Source organism: Daphnia carinata, chromosome 4 (assembly GCF_022539665.2).
Source record: "Daphnia carinata strain CSIRO-1 chromosome 4, CSIRO_AGI_Dcar_HiC_V3, whole genome shotgun sequence".
Classification (NCBI taxonomy): Eukaryota; Metazoa; Arthropoda; class Branchiopoda; order Diplostraca; family Daphniidae; genus Daphnia; species Daphnia carinata.
In genome coordinates, this window is record NC_081334.1 from 5,113,323 (window position 1) to 5,131,317 (window position 17,995).

Below are 17,995 nucleotides of genomic sequence, written 5' to 3' on the forward strand. Positions count from 1 at the left end.
TTTCGTCAAAATTTTATCTCAAAATAGGATATCCTACTCAATCACCTGGCCAGGAAACATTCTCTTCTTCCGTATGCTACGGTTCTTTTGTCTCCGATGTAAAGGTTACATAAAAACAGACATTCACATACCTTAACAGTAAGTAACAAGTAGGTAACAAGGGCAGCAATATCAACGATGACAATTCTGGTGAATCTTTGCAATCGACACCGAAAACCGTTTGACACGTCTCCCTTTATTTGCCCACTTGTGTTAAATTAAATGAAAAAGAGACAACATTGTCTAAAATCGTGTAGCAATTGTAACAAAAGCCTTAGGAGAAACATCGATACACATTTCTTGTGGGTGAGTAACAAATCAAATGTCCACACACTATAAAGGTTTGTGAGCCTTTAATGAACCAGCCCTCCTGGTTGTCAGTCTTCAGCATCAGTTTGTGCTTGATGGCGATTAACTGATGAACGAACGTCAACAAAACGCTGCGGAACAACGAATATTCAAGACGACAACAGCAACAAACACCTTGTAGTTAAGCAAAATGGTCTTACCTGGTCAAGCAGCATAGGTATCACGAAGGGTTGATTTTCTGTTTCCATCGTTTGTTTTTTAGGGTAATTCACCAACATGTCGCGTACATCATCTTCGTTAACGCTACGAAATTCAACAAAAACAATCGTAGGATGAAGCAAGAAAGTAAACTATAATAACAGACTTACCCCATGTTCGGAACAAAAGATCTTTTGATAGTGGCACCTCTGCATATCGGAGCAAATACGAATCGCCTAAAGTTTAGTTTTAGAAAATGATTGCTGCTTGCTGTTTATAAAGAGTTCAAGGGTATAAAAAATATATTTACCGACAATCAAGTTCTCGAGATTGTACTTCAACGGCAGTAAAAAGGACGATCCCAGCGAGCAAGAGGAGTAACGTCGCAGACGAAGAAACATTGTCGTAACGTAGCATTTTTAATAGAAGAAATGAGAATCTATTTGGAAAATAAAGAAACAAATCATCAGATCAATTCACTTTTTAATGAAGATAAATTTTTGTGAAAGAATTGTGATATCAATAAACGGCAAATCGGAGTGATGGGGCAAAAGGAGAAATGGTACAGCACCTTTGCTTGAGTTGACAGTGGTTCTGGAAATGGTTGGAACAAGACTACCGCACTACTTGGGCGTGACTTACCGTTTTATACGCGAGCGGGACTCGGTATTCACCTAGAAATCCTTTGTTTGATGACGCACGACCTTGTATGCATCCTCATACGAAACTTTTAACAAGAATGCATAGCAAAGTTGAGAAAGATTAGCACTGATACTTACGCTTTGCAGTGACAGCAGTTCACGTTGTCTCCGATATTCGAAACTTTCACGCACAATTCTGCGTTAAGCACCTAGGATTTTAAAATATAATTGTTCTACCATCTAATTTAAACTTTTTTCGACAATAAACTAAGGATGACTGGTAGGTCTTTGGGAATTACAAAAAAATAGATCTGGTTGAAATAATTTTTAGCGTTTTGCTGCTGTCGTTGCAGTGGCTTGATTTGACAAGTCACACAATTAAATCTTGTACAGTTGGTCTGCCTTCCTTTCAATCAACCACGTCTTCTATCGCTCGTGGTACTCGTAATCTTCCAAGTGCTAATAGAATACTTTAGAATAGAGCTTGGCTTGGACGGCAAATAGCGAGTAGCTATGGAATAATTTTCATAAATGAATTGCGACGTCTTTTCTCCTGAACCCCACATTGGGCTAGGCGGTACGACATCAGCAATGTCACTCCCGCACACTGCCGGTCGTGTCAAGGAGCTGCGACCGGCGGCGGAGTGCTCCTCTTCAGTCAATCGGTCGAGTGGATTAAATCTATCGAATCAAGACTATCTTGAAGCCCATAAATGAATGAAGACGCACTACAATTAATTGCATTTCGATACAATTGCCTTTTGTTCTCGTTGCTACTGATGTCGTATGTCATCTTTTTCTTTTTTACCTCACATTTGGTTCTATTTCCGTTCGACGTTGAATGTATGCACCAATGCATGTCACTCTAATAGAGTATTCTCGTACATTTTGTTTAATTCAACCTCAACTCCAAGGAACGTACGAGCCATCTCGTCAAACAAACCAATCAACCTGATTGGACCAATCGGTAGCTACAAGCCATTTATTTAATGGCTCGTAATGTTAATTTGTTTGAAGCCATTTGCGCAAATGTAGGTATGTGATAAATACTTAGGAATTTGAAAGAGATACGACAAGCCAAGCGATGACAAAGTAGAACAATCCAATCGGATAAGCAGCCAGCACTTTCCGGCGGGGTGGAGAAGAATCGCCTAAAAATTTCATGGCCGCTGTGATTTCATAGGAATACGGGAAAAAAAATCAGTACTGAAATTAAATTCACTAAATAAAAGAGTTTCTCTTACCCCAGACCGCCCAGAAAAAGGCTGTTAAAGAAAAACCGCAACGTAGAAGGAAGAATATAGTATTCTGCTGTAGAAGTAAAACAATCCGACAGAGAGCCAATGCAATCGATAGGGGCAGCAGGCAATACCCCAGAACACACACACTTTGAAAAAATGATCTGTAAAAATAAAGTTTTAATTGAGTAAAAGAATGATTTTACTGATTTCGTATCTAATTAGAATTGTGAAACTATCTTACATATTCCCTCCTAGTAATTTGGTGTTGATTGTGACAGCCACAGCTCCAACCCAAACAATAACAAACACTTCTGCAAATTCTGGTCCTCCATCATGATCTGTTGTGTCACTTCTTCCCTGTAATAACCTTAATGGTAAAAACAATTTATTGTCATTGTGCATGTTCGACCAGAATATGGAATACTGCAACTTACAATGCCATGAATGTGCACAAGATCAGAGGTCCCCACAAATCCCCTGAATCAAGGACAAGATAAGCTTACTCTACTATGAAACACTTGTTTAAGCAACTTACATTCTGTTAAAAGAGATGCTTGATGACGTGGATAGAGAACATGCAGAAATTTATTTCCAACAGCCTTGAGGTCCCGTACCTGATAAGCGTAAGCTGTTAGCATTTCGCAATAGCAGCTGTAATGAAAAAAGTTAAAACTTAACAATAGTCAATCGTATAGGTTCGTCCAAAGTATTGAATTCTGGCGTTCCTTCTCCGTTTACAGGTTTGGAGATGGAGGGAATACTGTCCATTTTGCCACTGACGTCAACAAGGTAATCTTCATTCTAAAAATTAAATTGTTGAGTTTCACTCGCAGTTCGTTAAGCGATTACAGCAAAAACAATTACTGATGGCGAGGAAAACGGCGGAAGCGAGCTGAATTCCTCCATTTCAATTTGCCACGTCTGTGCTTTTGAATGCTCAACACAACAGTAGGCTGCTGTCGAAGATGCAGCTGATTGACGTAGCAGACGAACTAAGCGAGTTGTTGAAAAGTTTGCAGTGGCCACACGTCACCAAAAAAATCTCTAGTTGGCATTTTAAAATGATTTACAACGGCAAAGATTTATCCACTTTATTGTATTTTCAATTCAAGTGTCTTGTTTTATGAGGGGTTAGAGACAATTCTCTAGGGAGGCTCATTATAATCAGCAGCGGGAACGTCAACCGAGCTATAGTGTCCATTTTCTTAAAACGGAAACCTACACTCTCCGTTTTCGTTTCCTGGCATGTGTTTTATGGCATCAACATCAATGCAACGTGTAGCGTCTGTGTGTGTATGTGCTTTTCAACATTAAGAGGACCTTGCGACAAATTCCGAATCTTGGCTCTTTGTCTCGTCGTCATCGTGGTCTAGGGGAAACGCATCTCATAGAGAGGTATAACGTATTCATATTCCATGCTGCTTTCAGGATGTGTCAATTTCTACTACATTAAAACGGGACGCGTAAGAAAAAAAAAACAATAAATTTTTGCAACAGTTAAGCTGGGTACTTTGCACCAGAAGAGTCAGGTGAACGTATCAAATTAAAACTGGGAGTATGACGGCCACGACTCATTGCTGGGTGCATTGTTGTTATGTGTTATCGTCGAATCCCACAAACCATTGTTGTTTACAAGTCCAAGATTCGGCGTCTGTTGCGGGTTGGTCATAGCCATGTTTGGCGAACCGTTGTGAAGCAAAGGCTCTTGATTCCGCCGCTGTTGTTGTCTCGACACTTCGAACCAATGAGGAACCGACCACGGTGAAAAAACGCGATTCATTGGATTCGTATTGTTTAGCGTTTGTAACAATGAAGCCGGGGGACTTGCTTGGACTTCTGGCCATACGTCAGGCGCCGTCGCAGATGAATACGAACTACTGGCAGGCCACATGGAACTGCCAATGTTGGTCGATTCTGTATAATCGCAAGTCAGTCGCGGCAATCCCAACCAATCGCGCGATTCTAGTTGCTGTTCATGTTGGTTTCGATCGTGCGGAGATCTACTGCGGCCGTCGGGCCACCAAGCGCCAGACTGGGCCGATGCTTGGCTGGTGGACGACGACAGATTGTACCACGGTTGACTGTCCGTGTTCCATGTTGACGAAGATGGTGACGATGGCGGTGGCGAGCCTTTCTCTCTGGGATGTCGATATCCAATCGGTTTGGGCAACACCGTGTGCTCTTCTGGGACGCGTCGGACTTCAGGTATGATTTTTCCTACAGGTGGTTGGGGACGGTTGGTTGTCTGCTGTAGTAAAGGAGTGACAGGGGTTTTAACTAAAGGTTTATTGTGCGTTCGTGGTTGCCAAACAGACGCCACAGGGGTTGTTGTTGTACTGGTGATGACTGTTGTTGCCGCAATTTCAGTCACTTTCTTAGAAGCCTCTACATTGGTAACGTTGGTTGATGTTGCCACGGCAGCCACTGGCGGTTTATTAGAGCTCTTGGGCGGCGCTGGAGGATTTTTCGATTTATGAACGTTCGGCGTGACCGTTTTGTTGCGGTTGTTTGAAGGAACCGAAGAACTCCGTCCGCGTTTTCCACTCGGCTCATCATCGGCTGTTTTTATTTCTTGGGCATTTGAAGCTTGTTGTGACGCAACAGCTAGGATGGAAGGGGCTGCAGTGGCAATGGGGGAAGAAGTAGCGGGCGAAGCAGCATTCGCAACAGCCTTAGCAGTTGCTTTCGTTTCTTCGTGAACGGAAGCAGACGACTTGGATTTGGTCTTCTTATTATTTGGTTTGGGTTTGAACAAACGTGTCTCCTCCTTGGTAGTGACGACTTTGAGAGTCGGCGCTGGCAGTGTGGGGGGCGGGGGAGGCACGTTTGCAGACGGTGGGGGCGTTTGGCTCCGCTGCGAGGAATTGCTTATAGTCGGCGACGGTGTAGCTGAACGTTTCGGAGCGGGTGGAGTCCAAGGGGCAAGAGGAGGAGATTTGACGGTCGCCAATGGAGCGACCGACTGCAACGCCGATCGCGATTTATTCTTAGACTTGTTCTTCTTACCACGCCCACTTGTACTTTTGGTGCTAACCTCTACTGGAGAAGGGACGACAGACGTCGGAGCAGGCACCGGTGGAGAGGACAATTGGGTTGATGCCTCTTTCCCGACAGCCCTGAAAAATTCAATATTTGAAATGACATCAAAATTATTATTTTCACGAACAGCGTAATACCTGAGATCAAGCAAATGGCCAGCTGATGGCGAATACTCTAAATCGCTGCCCTCCCGAGAAGCGGCATGGGCGGCAACAACAGTCACCATAGACACGACGCTGGATCGGAGGATGCGGTCAGCTTCTACCGTGGCGGCCGTGACGACGCAGAGGAGTAGAAAGACGGAGACTGCGACGGAGCCATAATAAAAGAAGAGTTCCCAGTTGGGACGAGGGAGGACGGCCGCGCAGAGCACAAGCATATGAGTGGGCAAGGTGGCCATCAGCGTGTAATTGAGTGGCGTCTCCTGGCCACCGACGGTCGAATGGAGTCGGAGCGTTCGCACAACGCGGGTCTGAGTGAAATCCGGCGTGAAAGCCACCTCCATTGAAAGGCTCTGGTTGGGCAAAAGTGTCAGGGGTTGACACTGAAGAACACGGAAGCCGTAGCCCTCACAAGGCGATTGATTGATGTCGAATCCCGTGATGGTGATGGGAAAGGGACCACGGTTGCGGGCCGTAAATGTCCGCTTGACTGTCACGCTGGGCAAGAGATACTGGAAACGACTCTGCCATGCACCGCCGTTAGGGCCAGCCTCGCAGTTCTTCAAATGCTGTTCGCCGATATCGAAAAGCAGCGGTTGAGACGAGCCGGGCTTGCGGTTAGCCAACAAGAACTTGGCCGATTGTCCTTGGCCCGAGAGACTTACGAGTTCCAACCCCGTCACGTTGTTCTTGATGACGAGCAACGAACGATATTTTAGATCTGTGGTGGGACTGAAAGTCACGCTCAATTGTGCTTGGGAGCCGGGCGTCAGATAGACCATAACGCTATCCTGCGATTCGTGTTCGTCGCCCTCCGCCTCCGTCAGCATGAAAGCCGACCGCTTCAAATGTTGTTTATTCTTCTTGAGGCCACCGAGCGAAGGCAATTCGATGCCTTCCGTCAAGTGGGCTGGCAGTTTGGCCACCAACTCCTTCATCTCCACCTGGGCGTCTTCCAGCCAGAGAATTTGCGCCAACACAACGCTGGCCGTCGGGTTGGCCAACTTCAGATCCATCCGACTGCTGCGGCCCATTTCCGTCAGTGGAAAATGGAGACGGCGCTTGGTAGCCAACCGCGGCCAGTTGACGTCGACGCGCAGCGGCATCTCCGTAAAGCCGATCTCTTTGGTGACGAGTTTCACTGATGCTACCTGATTCCAGATAGACTGACTGAGGGATTCGTAGCAGCGATAGAGCGCTGTGGTCAGATCGAGGTCCCCCAACGCGTTCCACCATCGTTGTTGGCCTAGCTGCCAATCGTTGACGAGTTTGCTGAGGGGCGACGCAGCACAATGCCAGTCGAGCGGGTAAGCCAGCCGAGCGACACCGGCCGACTGCATAGCGTGGATGATGGACGACGCGTTCCCATTGTAAAGGTTAAAACTCAGCTTGTGCTGAAATGGCGCTGGAGCTTGGAAGCCCACCACCGTCACAGATTCGTTAAGCGTCGAATTGAGGCGGACCTGCGTTTAAAAGAAAAAAAAGGGAAAATAGTTTGATTGCACGCAGTTTACATTTCAAAATGTCATAATAATTATCTCACCTCGGTAGTCAAGTATGGATCTAAAAAATTGGCTTTCCAAGGAAGCGGAGCAGGGATGGTCCTGATGCTTCCAGAAACTGTTCGGTAACGAAGCGTAATTGCTACTGTTTCCAGAACGGTGCGCACATGAACAATCAACGCCGAAGAAAAGTCTCCCTCACGCGCCTCGTCCAATTGCATCAGGATCTGCAATTGAAAAACCGCAAAGCTTCCCGGTCTAACAGTTGTGGCCATTGTCAAATTGCTGTAATGAAAGCGATTCTTAAAATGCGACGGTGTTCCGCTTTCGCTACCCAGGTACGTCAGGACGGCGTTGCTGCAATTAGTCCCCCAGCCCTGCAGGGAAACTCCCACGGGATTGGGATTCCACAGAGCCAAGTGAATTTCTTTGCTGGAGCCTTCCGTTAGCCAACCAATAAAACGGTTCGTGGCATTGTTCCCTTTTGATTCGGGATCATCTTCTTCTTGTTCACTTCTCCAGATGGGGACGACTTTGCCGGAAAAGACGCTCACGGGGATGTCCAGTCCAGCAGAGGCGTTTGTTTTTAAATGAAGATTAGCCACAAATGGCGTCCCAAGAAGAGGAGGCATTTTCACCAAACAGAGTTGTAGCAGCGATCCTTGCTCCCGTGTCCTTAAAACTGTCTGGCTAAAGTTTCGAGCTTCGATGTACTCCTAAATAATGGAAAAGCAAGTTAGGGGAAAGATGTCGACACCACACTACTTTCCAACTTACTTGTACAGAAAGTGAAGCACTGAGAACTGCTACAGGCAGCGCGAATTCATTATCGACGCTAAGTGGCTGACACGACGGCAACTGGAGGTGTTGACTGGCCAGAAATTGAGTCGACGAGCGATTGTACCTTAAGTAACTGGCCGCCACCGTAATCTGATAGCCGACTGTAGCTTTGTACTGACCACTCTTCGACTGGACCACTATGCGGCCACTGGTCGTTCTCAGTTGACTCGCACTAGAAGCTATTCAAAACAAAATGAAATGTATATTGACAGTTGGATGGGTGTCAAACGCACGCTCAACTTACGATGAAAGGTAACTAGAGCAACCAGAGTAGGTGTTGTCAGAGATGGCGGCACCTTCACCGGATTGAATTCGATCGACAATCCTTCGCTTAGCGGCATGGCCGTCACCGTCTAATCGATAAAATAGCATTCATTTTCTACACTGCTATTTGTTTCGATTGATTCAAGAACAAAAACTTTGAAATGATGGCTTTCATGTACCTGAACAGTTATTGGCCGATTGCCAGAATTTATCACAAAAAGTTTAAGGGTTTTGGGAGAATCGTTGGCGTCGACAACTCCAAAGTCAAGGTACTGCTGAGGACAAAAAAGTAACGGCTGACTAGTCACTTCTAGACTGATCGGTAACATCAGTGAGCCGTGAGGATGGGCTGTATAGTTGGTTCGTATCCTAGGCAAATAGTACCCGAAATATCAAATGCCTAAATTCCAAATGAAAATACCAAGTTGTTTGCATATACCTTACGAAAGCAGTGATATTGACGGCTCTCATGGCCAGAAAGTTGACTTTGGCGATGGCTTTGCTTTGATGCGGTGGGATGAGCCACCAGTCGAGCGATTCATTCTCGCGCTCTCCTCCCATCGGCATTTCCAGGTGGATGTCGCAGCTACTGCCAAACATTTCCAGCACCTAACCAATTTCAAACACACTCGCTTAATATTTTGCGCTGTGATAGTATAACTGTCATCATGCGACAGAGAAATGCTAATTGCAACAGTCCATCATATTTTGCACGAACCTGTAATGCGGATGCAAAGGGGTTGTAGAGATGAATCAACGGGGAAAAGGTGGTGTTGACTGGAATCCGCACGTTCACAAACGGCTTGGCAAGAAAAGGATTGGGCAGACCGCGGGCTTGTATCTGGAATAAGAATTACCATTTGAAACAGGTTTTGTCATGAATCTTCTTTATTGTAATATTATTTACCCTGTAAGGGAATGAACCCCTAGTGGTGTGAATGTACAAGGTGTCTTCCACATACCCCTCTTCTCGACTAAGAAAAACTACTTCAAATGAAGTATTTGCTGATGATTCAAGTACCTGGAAAACAAAAAAAAAAATTAAGCAATTAGTGATCTACACGAGACTTTATGTTAAGCCTGCAAAAAAATTAAAAAACTAACCTTATCTTCCACGAATGAACAGTGAAAGTGGAGTGATGAACCAGAGATCGAAAGTATGTTGATGGGCTTTTCGTGAATCCTGTTGTTCTTGATGTTCACTTTTTGTCTCCACACCACACTAACAGCACTGGAAGAATAGAATCAAAATGGAATGAATGCATCAGCTGATACAAAAGGACAATGTTGCTTACCAGTCCCCAAAGTCCAGTAGAGGGGGATCAAACAACAGACTCCCATGACTATCTGTTATCAAATTACTCTAAAAAACAAAAGAAAATAACAATTATGTCTCCTTTTAGTAACAGAATCTCTGGTAGTCACCTGCTTTTTAACATGGTTTGCAATCGGCTGAATTGGTTTTCCCTCTTCCTGCCTGATGTTCTGGCTTAGACCAACTGTAGACAGAGATAATGGGTTCACAATTGAATTATTGAATGAAACAGAAAGAATGTTGTGTGCTTACTTTTGTCATGGCTCACTCCCAAAACAACCAGAGTAAGAAGAGGAGCCAGTACTGTTAGAGTTACTGCTGTCTTTGCACAATTTCTGCAGCAGATCATGCTGGAAATAGTTTCTCGTCGTCGATCATGTGCCTACTGTAATGGCTTATCCTTCCACTGAAATGTGAAAAACGTTCTTTTACAACTATCTCACGATCTGATTGCTGCTTTCTGCCTAGAATTCTTAAACGAAGAGAAACGAGCTTCCGAAATAAACAGCACGGATCATTTTCGTTCGCACATGCGTACTGAAAATCCAAAATCTCTCCGTGGGTCGACATCCCACTGTTTAGGCTCTAGCCTAGGGCTAAACGGCAAGTCCAGTTCATGACGTCATTTCACTGTTAAACCACTCGTTTTTTGTTTTGTTTTTTGTTTTACTTTTGCAGCTTTGAAATACCTTTCCTTGGTTACCGTCGTTTCTTTCTAACTGGCAGCAGGTGAAACAAGAAATGCGATAATCGGGAGGAAACAGGTTATGCTATGGCAACAAGCAAAACTTGCACGCACTGCTCGGTTCTTCTGACAACTTGGCCGTTGGGCTATTGAATCGTCGTCACCTTGGGCATGGAAGAAAAAAAATCATTAGAAACACGTTTCTTTTCTCTTATGTTCTAAATAGGCAACAGGCGAAACTCTAAAACATGAACCATCTGTTTGATGACCGTAGGTTTTTGGGTGGAGAAGCCGCAGGGTGTTCGACGTGAAGAGATTAAGAGAAATAATAATAGAGGTGCTTTTTTATTGATTGGATGAGAGAACATGCTCATATATATTGCGGTTAACCAACGATTCGTTCAAGGATCACGATCGTGATGGGTTACGAATATGAAAGGAGTTAACGAAACGACCGTTGCCAGCACAACACGACGGTCTTGCAAAATATTGCCAAATGAAGTAACCCTAAAAAAATGATGAACCAACAAAGACAATGTATTTCCATTCTCTAACCATGCGAATAATGAAGACCGCTCTTGTTCCGTTTCTTTTTTCTTTCTTCTTCGATATTCTGATACAGTAATTTTACCATCGATTTATGACAATAAAAATACTCAAACGAAATGATAACACAATGATATTGATAAAAGTTTCCAAGTAGCAAGAAAAAAGTGTTGTTTGATGTAATGAAATTCTAATGACAGGGTCAGGGGAAACGTGTCAAAAGTGTACGTGTGTTGGAAAGAAGAACTACGTAGGGCCGACGTTTTGGCGTACATTGTTCTTCTAAATCGTGATTTCTTCATCGTTTTCCTAAATGTTTCGTCGTGGCTTTCTTACATGATCCAACAGGTATACAATATAAATAATGAAACTTGAAATTGATATCTTAAAAGTAAAAACTGTAACATAATGTCTGCTGTCGCTTACTCATTGCTGGTAACAATAAAAGTGACAGAGGTAAAACAATGAAACGAACAACCCTTGTTTCTTTTCAAGACTGGGGCAAGAAACGATTCATTTAGCTGATAATTCAGAAGAAAGTCTATAATTAATAATTAGTGATCGATGAAGAGTTCAGGGAGGAGAGGCTTCATCGTATTTCTCTCTTTTCCTGATTATACTGAACAACAATACGGGAAAAAGAGGAGAATCACGTGGGACTATAGGTATGTTTTCTCTCTATATATAACTCGCCGACAACGAACAAGACACAGCACGGAATGAGTGGGTGAGGAGGGATGAAAGCGGAAATAAGAACGAGACAGAGAGATCGAGACGAGTTGGTGGCGTAACTGTTGGTACTATGTGCAACGTCACATCTACAAGTGACTGATCCAACTCGATTCTCCAAACTTGGGTTTAGAAAAGACTAAAAAAAAGACCACTCTAATTGATTACATGATACTTATCTCGCTCTCTGTCGTCTCAGGAACATGGAATTTCTGGGGACATGGAGAAGGGTAGTAGGACAGGAATTGGGAGATAATTAAAAAGATACACACAGAAGAGGAGATAGATGTACACATTGACGCAAAACGGAAAGGAAACCAAAAGAAGACAGTGAAACAAATTAGGAAAAACAAGTCTTTCGATTTCCCATTCGCTGTTGGGTTTATATCTGTTTTTCTTCTGCCCCTCTTTTACTTGCTGAATGCTTGAAACCATAAAAAAAAGGCAAATAAATACGGGAATGATTGGAAACGAGTACGGACGCTGAAACGACGAGACTTTTGATAGTCAATTTCTCATTTTGTGTCTGCAGCCTTTCTTTTTCTGTTTAATCTTTCTTGTCTCCATCGTCGGGCTCCTTCAGCGTGTGCCACTGGGCGATGGGACGCCGGGGCGAGGCCAACATGTCCGACCAATGACGCAGTTCGGTGCCAGAAGCGTTGCAACCGAGGAGGACTTTTCCGATGGGATCGGACGTACCGATGCGATCGTAATCCACGACAGTCACTACCAGTTGCACTTTCTATTAACGTCACACACAATTGATTAGCTCCCATCAGTTAGGTTAGAAAACGACGTCGTACCTGAATCTGCTCGAAGGGCACCTCAAAGGTAAAGGATTCGTTATAGTAAGGATTGAGAGTGCACTTTTTGATGCTCGTCTTCTTCTTCTTTAATCGTTTGCCGTTCTGCATCAGAGCGATCTTGACGTAAGGATCTACGTAATTAAGAAGAAAAATGTTATTTTAAAGTTCGAGATATCCAATTTTTATTTTAAGGGCTTGCCCGAAAGACCACCGACATCCATTTTCTTCAGGTTCTTGGCTTCCAAGACAACGACAGTCAGTTTTCCGGCCGTCGGAACGTAGCGGAGAGAGAAGCAAATGTCACCCAACTTGTTTTCCTGCACGCCGGACGACAGGACATGGTAAGAAACGCGAAAAAAAAAAAAATGTAGAGCGTGAATTTCAAATCATTTTTGATCATTTCTTCCGATCGAAAAGATAATCGTAATAATAGGACGATGATAGAAGACAGACAGAGAATTGCGATTTGTTTGAGACAGGGTGTGAGAGAGAGATAGAGACTAAATGAATATAAGAGAATAAAGAGAGAGTGAATTTCGATTCCTTTGCGTTTCCTAAGAGAAAAAAGAAATCAGACCAAGATACCCTTATCTACTGTCAATCAAATAAAGTGTCCCTATCATTAAAAATAGCTATTGCGTATAAGTGATGGTGAACGTATGCAGAGAGAATAAGAGAGAAAGAGAAAAAGGAGAATGTCGTATGAATAAGGAAAAATATGTGTAGAAAAATATCTAAGTATATCATTCACAGGATCGAAAGAAAAATAAGAGGTAGAATAGTTAAAAGAGTGAGATATTGTGAATAGAGAATAATAAATGTTGTTTTTAGAAAGGCATAAAAGGAAGAAATAAAAAAGTTTCAAAAATGCTTCCGTTCAATACTTACGAGTAGAGAGTGATCATTTTGAGAGCATGAGGATGAACATAATTGTGTTTGTCAGGCCCGCGGGATCACAATTCAGCGCAGGTGAAAACGTTCCGTAACATCACAAATGATTTTTTTTTTTTTTTATCATGTAAATTTTTTTTTCATTTTTTTTTTTGAAGGATTTTTTTTGTTTTTCATTTGTGAGTTATGTTTTTTTTTTTCAGAATGAGACCCGCGCGCGCGTTTCAATAAAAAGGAAAAAAGAAAAAAAGAAAAATATATATAAGAAAAATAGAGAAATTGATAAAGAGAAACAGTCAATCATAATCAATAAGAAATTCTCGTTCGCATTAATGCCACCAAGCAATCATGAGCCATTCAAAAATAGTTGTCAACATTTAAAATCATCATCAACAGCGGCACTCGATCATGTCTGCAATCGGTCATACGTTTGACTGAAATACATGAAACACAAACCATTCGATCTCAATTTGTGTTTTGACACATTTCAATCTCATACCGATTCTCATGCTTTTGGTCAGTGCATTTTTCAATAACATTCCCAATCGATTTCAATCCTTTTGAGCACAGTTGATGATGACGGCAGCATACCCGAATTATAAATATAAAGATCGATTGTAAAATGTAGGAATAATCATTCTTGACAGCCATGCAACATGCCATCGCGTACCAAACAGGGAATATTTTGTTCAAAAAGAGAGCATTACCCAAACAAAACTACAAGATGTTTTGCAAAAAAAAACAGTTAAGAAAACTATTATCTATTCGCTCGTTCCATTTCTATTGGACTTTCGACTAACTAAGTCTATGGAGGGCGAGATGATCATAACTAATCTACCAACTCGTTCTATTAGATATATAGCTATAATGTAACTAATCTTTGCTAGATCGGCTAAAGAGATCATACTTTTGCATATAAAAGGATTCTGATGTCGTTGCTACGGCTAAGAAAAGGAAAGGGAAAGGCAGCGGAGGAATGGAATGGTTCCAAACAAAAATGACTAGCCGACAACGCAACCGACCGAAAATTGATTCGGAAGTCTAACGTCGTCATTATACCGTTGGGGTATATTTCCATTTTTTTTTTTTTTTTTTTTGGCTATTTCTTGGCTCTCATGCTTCATCACTTTGTTTTTTTTTTATAAGTCAAGTCTTGGTACAACTGTTTGACAGTTGCACTTTGCCAAAGCACACACAACAAATGACGTCAAAGGTGGAAGAGAGGCCGAAATAAACAGAGTGATCACCAAAGAGGTAAAGAAGGGGTTTTGTAGCTGCCGATCAAAAAAGATAAAAACCCAAAAATGAAAATAATGACTCCCACCTGTCCGCCCTCGCCTTCGACGCTCGTCACCTCGGCCCATTCTTCAATGGTTTGGGCAAGGTCGACTTGGCAGAGTGGCACTTTGACTTCACCGATCTGGTCGTGTTTGGAGAAGCGGTCAAAGTCGTAGATGGCAAACACGAGCGTTTTCGCCATGGCGTCGGCGTACGGGACCTATCCCCGTGGGACAATTGAATTCGTGAGCATTCGTGCAAAACAGAACACGCCCGTTTCTCTCACCTTGAAAGTGAAACTTTCGTTAAAGACGGGATTGAGGGTTTTGCGGTGGACTTTGGTTTCAAATTTCTTCTTCTTGTCGGGAAGGAGGTAAACTTTGACGTAAGGATCGGAAGTGCCTCCCATGTCGAGGGCTGGAAGTTCTTCCGCTTGGTGAACGGTGACGACGAGGTTGCTCTGGTTGAAATCGTACTCGAGCTTGTACTGCAATTTGCCCAGTTTCTGTTCTTCCTTCTTTTCACCTTCGACGGCGATATCCTCGACGTTGTCGGTCAGTTCATCCATGTCAGGTTGAACCTGGCAACCGGAATGCGTTTAGTTTTTCTTCCCATTAAACTTGGATTCAACAGTACACACCTTTTCTTTGTAGGCGTTGCCGAGGAGTTGAACCGACTTGAGGTCGACGGCTCCTTTGAGTCCTTTTTTGGCATCTTTGGGCCTCCGTTTGCGACAGCACCGCCGGATGCAGCAGAACGCTATCAGCAAGATTACCAGGGCCACTACTGTGAACGGTAAATATAATTGGCCAGCACGCAAAATGGTTTATATCTCGTCGCAATTTAATTTTGTTTTACTCGCAAGAAAAAAAAAAAGAAATGCAAAAACCCACCCGTTCAAAACTGCCAGAATTTTTTAAAAACAGAAATCGACATCTAGAAAGAAGAAACATCAAACTTGGAACTACCAAATGTTCCACCCTCTAGCCCGCTAAAGACATCGAACGCATGCGAGCCATTCATTGCCGCGTTTTAACACACAGTGCGTTAGGACACATTCAGAAGAAACAAACGAAAAACATAAAATCACACAAACTTACCAATGCCGATGCAGTAGAGTGCCCAGACGGGCATGCCCATTTCCTTGGCAATCTTGGCTATTTCTTCCCTGGCTATTTCGCTCGCATCGCTGCCCGCACTTTTGGTGGGCGGCGCAGATGGTTCACTTTCGGCTGTCACTCCGGCTGCACCTGCACCATTTGCAATCATTGAATGAAAGCTGTTATAAATATTAATATTTTAAAACCAAAGGACGCAGCATCATCAAACTTATGGCTGCCCATTACGATTGGCATTTTGCGCATCTACTTTTATGACGCCCACTGGAATTCAGTGTGTATTTTTTCAGATATCGCCATCCTGCGTATGGGGAAGTTTAATATCCGGCTATGTGTGTCGTCGTACTAAAACTTTGTTATCAGGCAAACATCACCACAGATGGCGGCATCACGGAAAATATACACGACAGAATTCGGGAAACTCCTCCTTCTCTTTTCTCTCACTCGAATGTGACGCAAAAGCAGAGGGTACGCTCCCGAGATATCGAACAGAGCAGGGGGGGAGTTACATATACTATATCTCTGGTGTGTTTGTTCTTAAAGTAATATTCCCTTTTTCTTTATTATTGACCAGACTTTCACTTTTCTATCACCTCGAGAACGTTGGGAAGCAAATAAAAAAGCTTTCGATTCCTTATGAATTTAAAAGTATGGCTCAGGAATAAATGAAAAATAATTTTACCAGCTATTGAAGATGATGCAAAAGGAGCGGATGAAGTAGCGGATGAAGAGAAAGGCGACGAGGTCTCCATCCGGATGTCTTCCATCACGGTGGACTTCTCGTCGGGCACTTTGGGCGCCATCTTCGTCGCCGTCTTGACGCTGATTTGGGGCTTTTCTTATTTATCTTCTTTTTTGTTTCCTAAATTCGAAGCACAAACGTGAACTGTATCAATCAAATCTGTACAAATACACTCGATTTAAATCGTCTAAATCTTTTTCTTTTTCCCCAATTCATTCACTCGAAAAAAAAAAGGGGGGGGGCGCTTTTAAACTGCAAAAATGAAATGATCTGCTCACTTGGCTGTCAGTGTTCTGTTACGAACGGCAAGCAAATCAATACTAGCCGGCCAATACTAGCTGCTATACAACACGGTGCAAGGACAGCAACTCCCCCACCCTATTGTGCGTGCGTGCGCCAGGGTCTGCGCGCGGGAGTTGCCGCGTGACTCAGGCGCAGTAGTCGGAGCACTTTTTTTTTCTTTTTTTTTTAACCCCCGCTGTTTTATTTGTTTTACGTTAGGCATCTTTTTTCCCCCCTTAGCGCCCATCTTTTTCGGCCTCTACCCGGCAACCAAGCTTCAGATTGATTTTCTTTTTCTCCCTTATTTCTTCTTTTTTCGCCTACACACTTTCGCCTTCTTTTTACGTCCTGCTATTCGTCCCCAAATCCGATGGGAAATTCACGCTAATCGATCGGGATCACGTATAAATGGCGACTTGGAACGCGCACGAACCTAATTTTTCCTGTCCTTCCCGTCTCTATCGTCATAACATTTTCTTACGAATACAAATGCCATCACAACAATTAAATTATTTCTAGCTGTCCCATCTCACTGTGTTTTTCCATGACATTCACACAAAATAAATATATTAATTGCAAAAAAGTAGTGACTTACCCCAAAATGATCCGCCTCCTTCTGCCAGTTTCTGTATTCCTTTAGTTGATGGGCCCGCGATCTGATGGCATCCAACAGCTTTAGCCCGTATAATATTTGTCAACGGGTTATGCTGATTCGATCCGTATAAGCCCGCTTCGTTCCAATGGCCCACTTTGCTCCCGAACACTGTTACTATTATTACGTTGTCGATTCGCGCGATTATTTACGTGTACCAATTTGTTTTCACACCAACTCACAACGGCACCCTCAGCTCTTGCCGATATGAAGAGATTAACAAATTGAGAACGACGCCTGTCACCCCGGTCAAGGCTACACAGCAACTATGACGGCCACGCACAACCGTTCAATAATCTGATTTCCGATGCCTTCTGTTCAGGGAATGTTTTTTTTTTTTTAAGATTATGACGACGCTCAATTTCAAAGATGGCTGCTCGTTGACAAGCGAGAAGATAATAGAAACGGGGAAGACTTAGAAAAGGCGGACAAGCTGCGCAAGAGTTGGTGGATTCTCGCAGCTGACGGGCAGAGAAGACAAACGTTGCCGACTACACGCCCGGGCCGACATTACGACGTGCAGTGGTTCTCTATTGATCGACGCCTACTTGGCGGAGGGATGCGCACATCCCACCCAACTCGAACCGAATGAGGAGATCGACTTTCTACATCAACCCTCCCATTTTCCCCCCCGTCGGATGAGACCGTGAGCCAAAGATGTTGTCTAGCCAAGGACGGGTCCATGCGAAAGGATCCGCCGTAGCAACTCCTCGTTTG

The 17,995-nt window shown here is 43.5% G+C and overlaps 4 protein-coding genes across 5 annotated transcripts; all 4 read right to left on the bottom strand.

Annotated features, from left to right (window-relative positions):
• Positions 1 to 249: 249 nt before the first annotated feature.
• On the bottom strand, positions 250 to 1,311 carry LOC130687231 (abdominal ganglion neuropeptide L11-like). Of its 2 annotated transcripts, none has more exons than XM_057510373.2 (5): positions 1,189 to 1,311; positions 857 to 985; positions 717 to 782; positions 549 to 651; positions 250 to 479 (listed from the first exon to the last, which is right to left on the bottom strand). In XM_057510373.2, exons 2-5 carry the CDS (start codon positions 961 to 963, stop codon positions 417 to 419), a joined length of 339 nt encoding a protein of 112 aa, XP_057366356.1. In that variant the 5' UTR covers positions 964 to 985; positions 1,189 to 1,311; the 3' UTR covers positions 250 to 416. The 2 variants fall into 2 exon arrangements, with proteins under 2 accessions (XP_057366356.1, XP_057366355.1); XM_057510372.2 differs by lacking the exon at positions 1,189 to 1,311 and adding an exon at positions 1,118 to 1,155.
• Positions 1,312 to 2,155: 844 nt separating this feature from the next.
• Positions 2,156 to 3,440, bottom strand: LOC130687224 (protein YIPF6-like). The gene is made up of 7 exons (XM_057510365.2): positions 3,293 to 3,440; positions 3,107 to 3,229; positions 2,964 to 3,042; positions 2,863 to 2,905; positions 2,670 to 2,795; positions 2,432 to 2,589; positions 2,156 to 2,356 (listed from the first exon to the last, which is right to left on the bottom strand). The coding sequence occupies exons 1-7, from the start codon at positions 3,332 to 3,334 to the stop codon at positions 2,238 to 2,240; spliced, it is 690 nt and encodes a 229-aa protein (XP_057366348.1). The 5' UTR covers positions 3,335 to 3,440; the 3' UTR covers positions 2,156 to 2,237.
• Positions 3,441 to 3,507: 67 nt separating this feature from the next.
• On the bottom strand, positions 3,508 to 10,021 carry LOC130687235 (transmembrane protein 131-like). Its single transcript, XM_057510378.1, has 13 exons — positions 9,802 to 10,021; positions 9,660 to 9,733; positions 9,530 to 9,597; positions 9,339 to 9,465; positions 9,142 to 9,255; positions 8,953 to 9,075; positions 8,674 to 8,843; positions 8,414 to 8,603; positions 8,215 to 8,323; positions 7,908 to 8,149; positions 7,172 to 7,846; positions 5,605 to 7,091; positions 3,508 to 5,544 (listed from the first exon to the last, which is right to left on the bottom strand). Exons 1-13 carry the CDS (start codon positions 9,896 to 9,898, stop codon positions 3,972 to 3,974), a joined length of 5,049 nt encoding a protein of 1,682 aa, XP_057366361.1. The 5' UTR covers positions 9,899 to 10,021; the 3' UTR covers positions 3,508 to 3,971.
• A 799-nt stretch (positions 10,022 to 10,820) lies between these two features.
• Positions 10,821 to 17,965, bottom strand: LOC130687238 (synaptotagmin 1-like). Its single transcript, XM_057510381.2, has 9 exons — positions 17,222 to 17,965; positions 16,285 to 16,464; positions 15,585 to 15,734; positions 15,125 to 15,270; positions 14,771 to 15,064; positions 14,531 to 14,704; positions 12,515 to 12,632; positions 12,313 to 12,446; positions 10,821 to 12,251 (listed from the first exon to the last, which is right to left on the bottom strand). The coding sequence occupies exons 2-9, from the start codon at positions 16,403 to 16,405 to the stop codon at positions 12,057 to 12,059; spliced, it is 1,332 nt and encodes a 443-aa protein (XP_057366364.1). The 5' UTR covers positions 16,406 to 16,464; positions 17,222 to 17,965; the 3' UTR covers positions 10,821 to 12,056.
• Positions 17,966 to 17,995: the final 30 nt, after the last annotated feature.

What these genes read in the sequence shown, in the direction of transcription:
- LOC130687238 (XM_057510381.2), bottom strand. Translation starts at nt 16,405, where the DNA reads ATGGCGCCCAAAGTGCCCGACGAGAAGTCCACCGTGATGGAAGACATC. An exon ending in TCGAAGGCGAGGGCGGACAG is followed by an intron (nt 12,633 to 14,530) that starts GTGGGAGTCATT and finishes TCCGGCGTGCAG; the next exon opens with GAAAACAAGTTGGGTGACAT. An exon ending in TGCCCTTCGAGCAGATTCAG is followed by an intron (nt 12,252 to 12,312) that starts GTACGACGTCGT and finishes TGACGTTAATAG; the next exon opens with AAAGTGCAACTGGTAGTGAC.
- LOC130687235 (XM_057510378.1), bottom strand. Translation starts at nt 9,898, where the DNA reads ATGATCTGCTGCAGAAATTGTGCAAAGACAGCAGTAACTCTAACAGTA. An exon ending in CCTTTGCATCCGCATTACAG is followed by an intron (nt 8,844 to 8,952) that starts GTTCGTGCAAAA and finishes GAAATTGGTTAG; the next exon opens with GTGCTGGAAATGTTTGGCAG. An exon ending in GGCCATTTGCTTGATCTCAG is followed by an intron (nt 5,545 to 5,604) that starts GTATTACGCTGT and finishes TGAATTTTTCAG; the next exon opens with GGCTGTCGGGAAAGAGGCAT.
- LOC130687224 (XM_057510365.2), bottom strand. Translation starts at nt 3,334, where the DNA reads ATGGAGGAATTCAGCTCGCTTCCGCCGTTTTCCTCGCCATCA. An exon ending in AACCTATACGATTGACTATT is followed by an intron (nt 3,043 to 3,106) that starts GTTAAGTTTTAA and finishes TACGCTTATCAG; the next exon opens with GTACGGGACCTCAAGGCTGT. An exon ending in AGCATCTCTTTTAACAGAAT is followed by an intron (nt 2,906 to 2,963) that starts GTAAGTTGCTTA and finishes TCCTTGATTCAG; the next exon opens with GGGATTTGTGGGGACCTCTG.
- LOC130687231 (XM_057510373.2), bottom strand. Translation starts at nt 963, where the DNA reads ATGCTACGTTACGACAATGTTTCTTCGTCTGCGACGTTACTCCTCTTG. An exon ending in TCTCGAGAACTTGATTGTCG is followed by an intron (nt 783 to 856) that starts GTAAATATATTT and finishes ACTAAACTTTAG; the next exon opens with GCGATTCGTATTTGCTCCGA. An exon ending in TACCTATGCTGCTTGACCAG is followed by an intron (nt 480 to 548) that starts GTAAGACCATTT and finishes GTTGTTCCGCAG; the next exon opens with CGTTTTGTTGACGTTCGTTC.